Raw genomic sequence first — 10,178 nt, 5'->3', positions numbered from 1 at the left:
CGAGCGCGGGGGCGGGCTCTGCTCGCCCAACGGCGGCGCTCGGGCGCGGCCCGGACCGTGACGGCGGCTCGAGACGAGCCCCGCCCCGAGGGATGACGACGACCAATGGAATGAGGTGGGAGGCGGGACTACTCGGGGTTCCAGCCAATGAGCGGCGGGGGCGTGGCGCACAGCTCGCGGCCTGGCACGGACGGCGGACGCGGCGCAGGTGCGGGCGGGGGGCGCGGGCGAGGCGGGCCCGGGGCGGCCCCGGGCGACCCCCGGGGGTCCCAGAGCGGCTGCGGACCCCGGGTGATCCCCACAGCACCCCCAGAGCTCACCCCGAGCGGCCCGGGGGGTCCCGCCCCCACCAGGCCCCGTGGCGGGGGGGGGGGGCGCGCACGGGTTGGGCCCCGGGGGTCTCGGCCCGGTTCTAACGGGAGGAGCGGGGGGGGAGCGGGGCGGCGGAGCGGGGGAAGGGCCGGGGCAGCGCCGGGCGGGGGGGGGCTGGAAGCGGCGGGTGGGTAAAGGTCGCTCGGAGCCGGCCAGGGGCGGCAGCAGCGAAAGCGAAAGCGGCGCTGGGGGCGGGGGGGGCGGCTCGGGGCCCGGCACCGGCGCTCGGCGGGCCCTGCCCGGTGGAACCGGCTGTCACTGGGGCCCGAGGGCTGTCACCCCTGGGTGGGGGGGCCGTCGCAGCCCTGTCACGCACACCCCCGCCGCCACACCCCGCCCGGGACTGTCCCCGCGGCTCCTCCCCTGCCTTGCCCTCTGACCCGGGGCTTCCCCAGGGCTCCGTGGCACCGGCCCAACGGTGGCTGCGCTCCGGTGCCACCCTGTGTCACTGTCCCCGTGCTCGGCTGTGACCTGTGCCCCCCTGGGCCGTGCTGCTGTGGCACGGTGCAGCTCCTCTCCTGGAGCCTCCTCTCCGCCGGGGTGGCTGCTTGAAGCGTCCACCCCGCTCCCCCTCGGGCGCTGTTCTGTCCCCTCCGTCCCTTGGGGACAGCTGGCTCGTGCCACTGGCTGGGCAGGTCTGGCTCTGGCAGGTGCCAGAGGGGACAGAGCCGGCCGAGCCGGCTGGACCAGGAGGAGGAGGGCGAGGAAGAGGAGGAGGAGGAGGAGGAGGCCCTGCCGGGAGCCTCCTGCTGCCAGAGCCACCTCTGGGGACGTCATTACGGGCACTAATAGTCACCTGGCACAAAGACGTTTCCAGCTGCCAGCAGGGCTCCCACGACACCTTCAGGAGCTCCCCTGGCCCCAGAGCAGCCCTGCTGCAGATCCCTCAGGGCTGCCCTGGCCTTGCAACAGCCCTGCAACACCCCCTGGCCCTGCAACAGGCGGCAGGGCTTGCACCAGCTGGACAGGGGAGGCTCCAGAGCAGCTCCTGGGCTCTCACTCAGCTCCTGGGGGAGGTTGGGGAGCTTTGGGTGGGCTCCAGGTCCTTGCTGACCCCGTTTTCCCCTGGCAGCTTGCAGCCCTGTGGAGCGGCCGTGGGCCCATCCCAGCCTGGCACCATGAACGTCTTCGACCGCAGCATCAACTTTGATGCCCTGTTCAAGTTCTCCCACATGTGAGTGAGGCACAAACAGGGCAGGGGGCTCGGGGGGGCTGTGCCAGCTCTCCCTGCCCTCCTCACCACCCCCTCCTCCTCACCCACAGCTCGGCCTCCACCCAGGAGCACCTGAAGAGGGTCTATGGCAGCTTTGCCATCTGCATGTTCGTGGCAGCTGCGGGCGCCTACATCAACGTGGTGACCCACCTTTTCCAGGTGAGGGACCTTTGCAGGGCTGCAGGTGGCACCCCCAGCCCTGCAGCACCCAGCTGAGGCAATGCCCAGCCCTCACCTGTTTCTCCCTCTCCCAGTTTGGGCTCCTGACTGGCCTGGGGGCACTGGGGCTGATGGTTTGGCTCACAGCCACCCCTCACAGCCGTGAGACCGAGCAGAAGAGGCTGGGGATGCTGGTTGGCTTCGCCTTCCTCACGGGTAGGTGGGCACTGGGGACTCCCCCCACATCCCAAGGGACCCCAAATCCTTCAGAGGGGCAGATGAAACCCCCCAGAATGGCTCTGGTGACACCCAGTTCTGTCCTTCCAGGCATCAATCTGGGACCCCTCCTGCAAATGTGCATCTCCATCAACCCCAGGTAGGAGACACTCCCCCAGACCCCATTCCCCAACTCCAGCCGCCACACAAATCCTGTGTACCCCCCTGGTGGCCCCCAAAATCCTCTGACCCCCTTCTCTTTGCCCCTAGCATCATCCCCACTGCCTTCCTGGGCACCGCCACCATCTTCGCCTGCTTCTCTCTGAGCGCCCTGTACGCCCGGCGCCGCAGCTACCTCTACCTAGGAGGTGAGAGGGGCTTTGGGGAGGGTTTTGGGGGCGCTGGGGACCCCCTCTTTGGGGGTGGGCTCTCCCCAGACCTGGCCCTGACTCCCTCACCCTGCAGGTTTCCTGCTCTCCGGCCTCACCCTGCTGCTTCTCTCCACTCTGATTAATGCCTTTGTGAGATCCACCTGGCTCTTCACGGTGAGTCCAGCCTGCTGAGGATGGACAGACAGACAGGTGACACCAGCAGGGAGGGGACTGTCCCCACCTGATGCTTCTCTACCCCCACAGGCCAACCTGTACGTGGCTCTGATGATCATGTGTGGCTTCGTGCTCTTCGACACGCAGCTCATCATCGAGAAGGCGGAGAGCGGGGACAAGGATTACATCTGGTGGGTGCTGGGGACACAGGGGGGTGACACAGGGGGCAGGGTGGCCTTCCCTGAGCATCCATCCATCCCTCCCTCCCTCTCTTTGCCAGGCACTGCGTTGATCTCTTCCTGGACTTTGTCAACATCTTCCGGGAGCTCCTGATGATCCTGGGCATGTCCGAGGTGGGTGAGGGGCCCTGGGCAGGGCAGGGGGACAGAGGGACAGAGTGACAGAGCCCTTGGTGACCATGGCCACTCTCCTCTTGCAGAACAAGAAGAAGGAGAAGAAGTGAAGAGGCTCTGGGCCGAGGCAGAGCCACCCCTGTGTCCCCATGTCCCCTCCTGTCCCTCTCTGTCATTAAAGGGGCTGCGCTTTGCTGCCGAGGAAGCAGCCAGAAGCTTTTGCACCTCGTGGGTTTTTTCTCTCGTTCAGCTTTTTTTTTTTTTTTTTTTTTGATTAAAAACCAGCCAATTTGTGGATCCTGCTGGAGTTTGGCTCCCCTTGGTTTTCCCCCAGCCTGTGACCCTTGGAGTGGTCACCCATGTGTCCTCTTTCCTCCGAGGTTTGTCCCCAGCCCCACCCGGGGTGTTACCCTTCCCCGGGAGGCCGTGAGGCCCCAGAACCAGCCCTTGGGGGGTTGTTGGTGGGACCCCCCCTCAGCCAAACTCATTGGTGGAGCCTCCCCTTCAGCACCAGTGCCAAGAAATGAACGTGTGCTGGGAGGGGGCCGTGGGGACGTGGCATTCCCAGCGCTCCCAGTCCCGCCATCTCCGCTCTTTGTACACCGGGATGATTCAATAAATCGCTCAGACTCCAAACTCTTGTCCCCCTCTTTCCATCCCCCGCGTCCGTCCGTCCATCCTCCCATCCCTCTGTCCCTCCCTGGAGCGCGGGGACACAACGGCTGCAGCACCACCACGTGTATAAATAACCCGGGCTGGGGGGGGGTGGCTTTATTGAGTTAAAAACCCATCGGCGGGGGCTGTACAGGGCCATAGCACCATCGGAGAGAGCCGGGAGAGGGAGCGACGGACACCGGACACTCCCAGCCCGGGCAGCACCCTCAGAGCAGGAGCGGGGAGCAGCGGGGATGGGCTGGAAGACGCGGGAGCGGGGCCGGGCCGGCTCAGCCCTGGCTGCCGCAGGAGGAGAGGCTGTCGTAGAGCGAATCGCTGAGGGACTCGGAGTGCTCCAGCCCGGCGGGGCCGTGCCCCCCGTCCCGGGACCGCGCCTCCGTGCTGCCCTCGTCCCCCACGTCTGAGGCGCTGGGGGTCCGGCTGCTGCTAGTGCTCAGGGCGGGGGGCAGAGGTGGGGGAGCCTCCGGGGATGTCCCTCGATGCCCCGCGGGGCTGCACACGGGGGCCTGGGGAGGGACAGCGTGGGCAGGGGGGGCTGCCTGTGGCAGACAGCAACATCCATCACTCCCCCGTGCTGGGGAACCTCTGTCCCCCCCAGGGCCACTTTAAATCCTCCCCCACTGCGGGCCACACGTGGCAGATGATCACAGAACTCTGGGGAGTGTTCCCTCCACAGCCTCTCCCCGGGGCTTCATCCCCACAGCATGGGCAGGAGGGTCTGGGGTCCCTCTGCCAGGATTTTGGGGTCCTGCACCAGAGTTTCAGTGTCCTTACTCTGGAGTTTTGGGGACCCCACCCCAAGGTTTTGGGGTCCCATAAGCTGCCCTTACCTGCACAGGCCGATGCAGCCCCTCCAGCCCCCCGGGGGGGCACACGAAGGGGTCAGCAGCACCGCAGGCTTTGGCGTTGGGGAAGGTCCAGTTCTTGCTCTGCTGGACACGCCGGGGCTTCCTGGCGTCATCCCCGGTGTCTGCGGGAACAACGGGGGCAGCGCTGACCCGCGGGGCCCCCACGCCCCCCATCTCCCCACCGTGAGCCCCCCGGGGTGCACATCCGGCACGGGGGGGAGGGGGGGACACCCACCTTGGGGTGCGGCGCGGTGCCCGTGCGAGCTGGGGGGTGCCGGGAGGCGGCAGCCCGGAGCGCTCCGGTGTTTTCCCGGTACCAGAAGCTCCTCGGCGCTGGGCACCTCCCGCTCCAGCGTCCGGGCCTTGCGCGGCACTTTGGTGGCAGCGGCCGGCACGGCCCCGGGCAGCGGCTCGGGGCGGCCCCGCGGTTTGGGGGTGCTCTTGGCGGGGACCCCCCCATAGTCGGGGGGCGGGAAGGTTCCGATCCCGCTGTCCAGTGTCCGCGTCAGAGACCCGCAGGCTGCGGCACAAGGGGAGGGGTCAGTGCCGGGGAGCCCTCTCCCGTGCCCCCTCTCCGCCCGAAGCTCCCCATGACCCCCTCACCGGCGAAATGCTGCCCGGTCCCCGACTCGGACAGGCTCTCGTCGGACGGCAGCTCATCCCGGAGCGCCACGTCGGGCACCTGCGGGGATGCAGAGGCTGAAGGGCTGCGGGGTCCCCCCGGAGCAGAGGCCTGCGGGGTCCTCACCTTGTCCGAGGGCTCCCGCAGGTGTCCCACGATGCCGTTGCGGGGCGGGCGGCAGAGCCGGGGTTCTTTGGCGTCGGGGGGGACCCTCCGGAGGTCACAAAGCTCCCGCTTGTGCTCCAGGCGGGTCTCGTAGGGGACGTCCTTCCCGTCCACCCTGGGGGGAGGCAGAGATCAGAGGGACACCCCACCCTCACCCCCACCCCAAGGGGACCCAGGTGGGAGCTCACCTGTCCAGCAGCTGCTGCATGAAGGTCTCGGCCGTCACCTCCTGGTACATGACAGGGAGGGGGCCGGGGCCTCGCGGGGGCCCACGGGGACGCCCCTTCTCCAGCGCCAGTCCCTGCAGGAACGCGTGCTCCTCCCGCAGCGCCTTCCGCAGATCCTCCGCCTTCTCCATCAGCTTCGAGATGTTGAGACTCTCGGCTTCCAGCTTGCGGGCGGCCAGCTTGACCTCTCGGCGAAGGGGTGCGGGGGTCCCAGCCCACTCGCGCCCGCGCCCGCCGTCCCCTCTCCGGCTCAGCGCGGGCAGTTTGCTGCGCCGCAGCCCGAACCAGCTCGCCAGCCCGGCCGCCTTGCCCTTGGCCTCGGCGCCCGGCGCCCGCTCCTGCCCCTGAAGCCGCAGCACGTTCTCCTCGATGCCCTTCATCACCTTCTCCTCGATGGCCGAGTGCCCCGCGGCGCTCGGCGCCGGCCCCGTGGGCTCTGCGGGGTCTGCGGGGGTTTTGTGGGGACCCCCGCCCGCCTTGGCGCCCGCGGGTTCCTCGCCCCGCTGTGCCCCGGTTTTGCCCGCCTTGGTGGGCAGCTTGGTGGGGCTGCCGTGGGGGCTGCGGGAGGTTTTGGCAGGGGGCGTGGGAGGGGTCCGGGAGGGGGTCCGGCCGGTGCCGGGGCGGCCCTTGCCCCCCACCTTGCCGGGGTCGCCCATGGAGCCGGAGGAGTAGCAGCGGGCCAGGGGCTCCGCGCCGTGCGCTGGCTCGGGGTGCTTCAGGCTGCCCCCCAAACCCCCCCGGGCCGGGGGGCGTAGCTCGGCCCCGTGGCCCCGTTCGGGCCGCCCCGGGCCGGGCGGTTCGCGGCCCTCAGCCCCCCGCAGCTTGCCCAGGGCTGCCAGGCGCTCCTTGAAGGGCAGGTAGCCCGGCTCGGGGGGCTTCTTGCCCGGGCGGCGGCAGGGGGCCGAGCCCCCCGTGCCACGGCGAGAGCTGGGCGGGGATGCGGCCGCCCGTTCCGCGCCGGCCGCGGGTGCCGGGGGCCCGGGGGGCTGCTCGACCGCCTCGAAGGTGCGGGGGTGGGGGAAGGCGGGGGGCTCGGCGGAGCCGGGCTCTGGGGCGGCATCGGGGGATGGGCGGCGGCTGAGCACCGGTGAGGCCTCGGGGTGGGCACCGCGACAGGGGATCTTGGAGGGGTGGGCGAGCTGGGGGCTGAGGCGCAGCCCCGCGGGGGGGGGCGGCAGTTTGAGCACCTTGGTGGGGGAGGGCAGGGGGTTGGGGACCCCGCCAGGTGAGAGCGGAGTGAAGCCCCCCTCGGGGCTCTCCTCGCCCGGAGTGTAGAGTCCCAGGAAGGCGGGGTGCTCCCCACGCCGCTGCCGGGGGGGGCCCCCGGGGGCTTCCCCGTTGCGCCGGCAGCAGCCGCCCCCGTCACCTCGCAGCAGCCGCTCGGCCAAGGCGCTGAGCAGAGCCCCCCGCGGCGGCCCCCCTTCCTCGGGAGAGGAGCAGGGGCTGCCCTCGGTGCCCCGCCAGCCCCCCGCCGCCCCCGGCCCCCGCAGCGGGCAGGGGGGCCAAGCCAGGGCTGCGCAGGGCTCGGGGGAGCCGGGGGAGGCAGGGGGGGGTCCCAACAGAGGGTCTGTCTCCTCCAGCTTGCGCAGCACCTCCAGGATTTGGGCTTTCTTTTTAAAGAATGGGGACAGGGCGTCCAGGGGCGGGGCACCGGGGCTGAGCCCGGGGCTGCCCGATGGCACTGGTGGCAGCACCTGTGGGGACAGGGTTCCATCACCCTGTGAGCACCTGGCACTGAGGCCCCTGGTACCAGAGAGGAACTCTCTGGAAACACAGAGAAGGACACAAGAGGCTTTGGGATGGGGACATAATGGGGACAGGGACATCTGGGGCAATGGGCTTTGAAGCCAGAGGCATCACAGATGGAGGGGCTTGGGGAGGTGGACACCGTGGACCTGGAGAGGTGACACCACAGGGACCACAGGGACGGGGACGCTGTTGAGAGTGCCATAGGCACATGGATGGGGACCCCCCAGATCCAGGGAGGAGGACAGGACAGGACACGGTGGGCCTGGGAAGCCACGTGTCACAGGCCTGGTAACACCACACACTGGGAAAAGACAGTGGGGAAGGGGGTGACACTGCCCAGAGAGGGGGACACTGGGACAGGAAGGGGTTGGGAACACTGGTACCCACCTCAGGCAGGGACAGACAGAGGCCAGGGAGCAGCTGGGGGGGCTCTTGCTCAGCAGAGCCTGGCTGGGGGGTCACTGGGACATCTGGGGGCACTGGCACCGGGTGCAGCGGCAGCTGGAGAAGAGAGAGATGCTGGGTTAAACTTTGGGGGGGCTCTGTGCCATGCCAGCCCCCCCAGCCCCAGCGCAGCCCCAGGCACACCTGGGGGAGGGACCCAGTGGAGAGCTGAAGCTTCTGCTGGAACAGGTCACTCAGCACCTGGTTCTGCCGCTCCAGCTCGAAGACACGCTTCTTCAGCTTGATGCACTCCTCACGCAGGTCCTGGCCGGGGTGTGAGGGGTCAGCCAGGACCCCCGGGACCCCTCAACATCCTCCCAGCCCCCTGACACCCTCCTGACACCCACCTTTTGGTTGAGCAGTGCCTGCACCACGTGGTTGGCAACCTGGGGAGGAGAAGGGAGGTCTGGGCTGGGGCACAGGGCACACACAGCCTCCTGCCCCAGCACACAGGTGGGCACAGGTGCCCCCAGTGTGGGGATGCTCTCCGGTACCTCGTCCAGGCAGCGCTCGTACGTCTCCCGCTGGTTCTCATTGGCCTGGGCCAGGGCTGAGTTCTCTGCCTGGAACAGAGCAAGGACAGCTCAGGGCACAGCTCAGGGGACATCCCCGTGACACCAAGCAGACCCTCTGTCTCCTGGTGCCACACACAGCAGGATGGGCTGCCCCTGGAGCGCCATGAAAAACTGGGAAGTGCAACCCATCACCACGGTGTCCAGGCTGTGCCTCCGTGGCACTGGCCACAGCTGGCTCTTGGCACTGCCTGCACGGTGACCACGGCTGCCCAGTGGTGCCATGTCCCGGTGGTGCCACCCCTGCCTACCTCCAGCTCCCGCAGGCGCTGCAGCAGCTCATGGCTGGTGCCCGCCTCTCCCAGCGCCGCGGGGCTCCCGGCTCCCGGCGCCTCGGCCACGCTCTCCGACATCGCTGCTGCGGGGGACACGAATCACCACGGGCACCTGCTGGCCCCCGGCCTGAGGCACCTCCAGGCCCTGCACAGCCCGACCCTCTTACCTGGCTCCGGATGTCCCCAGCCCCGAAGCCGTGCGGTGTCACCTGCCAGGGAGAACTGGGCTGAGGAGGAGGATGGAGCCTCCAGGGTCGAGTCCTGACCCCTCCCTCCCGCCGGGACCCCTCCTGCTGCCCCCTTCCTTCCCGCTGCTACAGGGGAAGCTGATCGGCCCCGGGATGAACAGCACGCCCGGGACCGGGACCGGGACCAGCCTTGGGGCACCGGGATGTGCAGCACCCCTGAGACCGGGACCGGCATCAGCCCCGGGGCACCGCTGTACCCCGAAGACCGGGACCGCCACCGGCACAGGGTCACGAGGATGTGCAGCAACCACCGGGACCGGAATCGACACAAGCCCCGGGGCACCGGGATGTGCAGCACCTCCGGGCTACCGGGATACGCAGCACCCGCGGGGCTGACCCCGGCCCCGGAGCACCGGGATGCTCAGCCCCGGTGCACAGGACCCCCGGCGTTCAGACGGGCCCCCCCCAATGCCGCACACCCCCCGCTCCACCCCGGGCTTCCCCCGCCGCCGGTGCCACTGCGTCCCTCCGCTGAGCCCCGGCCCCGGCCCGTACTCACGCCCGGGGCTCCCGGTGGCGCCGCCAGTCGCGGCTCAGAGCGGCCCTGGGGCCGGTCCCGGCGGCGGCGGCGTTTCCATCCCGGCCCGGCCCGGCCGCGCTATTGTTGGGAGGCGGCGGCGGCGGCTCCGCCTTCCCGCCGCGGCCGGGGAGGAGCCGCGATGGAGCCGCCGCCTCCCCGGTGCGCGGCTCCGCCAGCGCCAGCCCCGGGGAACCGGAGCCGAGGCCCCCGGGAGCGACGGCACCGGCACACCGGGAATCATCCCGGGAGGGGAAACACCGGGAATCCCCCCGCGGCACCGGGCGCCGCCGGAGGGACGGGGCAGAGCACGGAGGGATCCCCACGGGGCATCCCGCACCCTCTGGAGGGACTGCCCGGAGCCCCGGGACCCCTCGGGGAGCCCCCCGGGGCTGCGGGCGCGGATCCGAGCCGGGACCCCCGGCCGTGGCCTCCACCCCCCGCCCCTCGAGGGTGAGGTTTGGGGTTTTGGGGTTCACACGGGGCCGCGCGTCCCCGGTTCACCCGGACCCCACGGCACCGCGGCGGGGAGGGGGGGCTCGGCAGGACGAGGGAGGCTGGAGGGGACAAGAGGAGGGTTTGGGGGGGATGCAGGGGACAACAAGAGGGTCTGGAGGTTATGGAGGGACACGGGGAAGGTCTGGGGGCCACGGCCAGACCTCGCACGTGCTGTCCCCGTCCCCTGCAGCCCGTGGGGCGAACCCACGCGGGTCCCTGTGGTCCCCATTGTCCCTGAGGTGCCCGTGGGCCCCTCGCCTGCCCCCCGAGCAGGAAGCGGCCCCGGGGCCGGCGGCTCCGGCTGCGTCACGGGGGGAAGTGAGGCTCTGTCTGGAGGGGAAGAGCAGCCCGCGGCCCCCCCAAGCCCCCGGCGGGTACAGCCGGGGGGGCTCCGACAGATGGACAGCGAGGCCATCCCCTCCCCCAGCGCGGGGCCCCGCGGGGGCAGCGCCAGGGTCCCTGTGGGGAGGGGGACACGGC

General features: G+C 70.3%; 2 protein-coding genes across 2 annotated transcripts; one reads left to right on the top strand and one right to left on the bottom strand.

Moving 5' to 3' along the window:
• The first annotated feature begins 147 nt into the window (after positions 1 to 147).
• Positions 148 to 3,488, top strand: TMBIM6 (transmembrane BAX inhibitor motif containing 6). Its single transcript, XM_084223563.1, has 10 exons — positions 148 to 208; positions 1,445 to 1,546; positions 1,636 to 1,744; positions 1,840 to 1,960; positions 2,072 to 2,120; positions 2,231 to 2,328; positions 2,426 to 2,505; positions 2,596 to 2,696; positions 2,786 to 2,858; positions 2,945 to 3,488. The coding sequence occupies exons 2-10, from the start codon at positions 1,491 to 1,493 to the stop codon at positions 2,966 to 2,968; spliced, it is 711 nt and encodes a 236-aa protein (XP_084079689.1). The 5' UTR covers positions 148 to 208; positions 1,445 to 1,490; the 3' UTR covers positions 2,969 to 3,488.
• Positions 3,489 to 3,614: 126 nt separating this feature from the next.
• On the bottom strand, positions 3,615 to 9,320 carry NCKAP5L (NCK associated protein 5 like). Its single transcript, XM_084223562.1, has 13 exons — positions 9,183 to 9,320; positions 8,603 to 8,644; positions 8,412 to 8,518; positions 8,083 to 8,151; positions 7,936 to 7,974; positions 7,733 to 7,852; positions 7,532 to 7,645; positions 5,357 to 7,089; positions 5,130 to 5,283; positions 4,985 to 5,063; positions 4,617 to 4,901; positions 4,364 to 4,503; positions 3,615 to 4,039 (listed from the first exon to the last, which is right to left on the bottom strand). The coding sequence occupies exons 3-13, from the start codon at positions 8,511 to 8,513 to the stop codon at positions 3,803 to 3,805; spliced, it is 3,072 nt and encodes a 1,023-aa protein (XP_084079688.1). The 5' UTR covers positions 8,514 to 8,518; positions 8,603 to 8,644; positions 9,183 to 9,320; the 3' UTR covers positions 3,615 to 3,802.
• Positions 9,321 to 10,178: the final 858 nt, after the last annotated feature.

The sequence above is a fragment of the Fringilla coelebs genome (assembly GCF_963513975.1).
Source record: "Fringilla coelebs genome assembly, chromosome: 30".
Taxonomy (NCBI): domain Eukaryota; kingdom Metazoa; phylum Chordata; class Aves; order Passeriformes; family Fringillidae; genus Fringilla; species Fringilla coelebs.
Note: the sequence above shows the minus strand (reverse complement) of the source record. Positions and strands in the feature narration are given on the sequence as shown.

Bases quoted from the DNA above. Each gene is read 5' to 3' on its own strand.
- TMBIM6 (XM_084223563.1), top strand. From the start codon at position 1,491: ATGAACGTCTTCGACCGCAGCATCAACTTTGATGCCCTGTTCAAGTTC. The intron at 1,961-2,071 runs GTAGGTGGGCAC...CTGTCCTTCCAG, and splicing joins TGGCTTCGCCTTCCTCACGG to GCATCAATCTGGGACCCCTC. The intron at 2,506-2,595 runs GTGAGTCCAGCC...CTACCCCCACAG, and splicing joins GATCCACCTGGCTCTTCACG to GCCAACCTGTACGTGGCTCT.
- NCKAP5L (XM_084223562.1), bottom strand. From the start codon at position 8,513: ATGTCGGAGAGCGTGGCCGAGGCGCCGGGAGCCGGGAGCCCCGCGGCG. The intron at 8,152-8,411 runs GTAGGCAGGGGT...GCTCTGTTCCAG, and splicing joins AGCGCCTGCGGGAGCTGGAG to GCAGAGAACTCAGCCCTGGC. The intron at 7,646-7,732 runs GTGTGCCTGGGG...TCTCTTCTCCAG, and splicing joins CCACTGGGTCCCTCCCCCAG to CTGCCGCTGCACCCGGTGCC.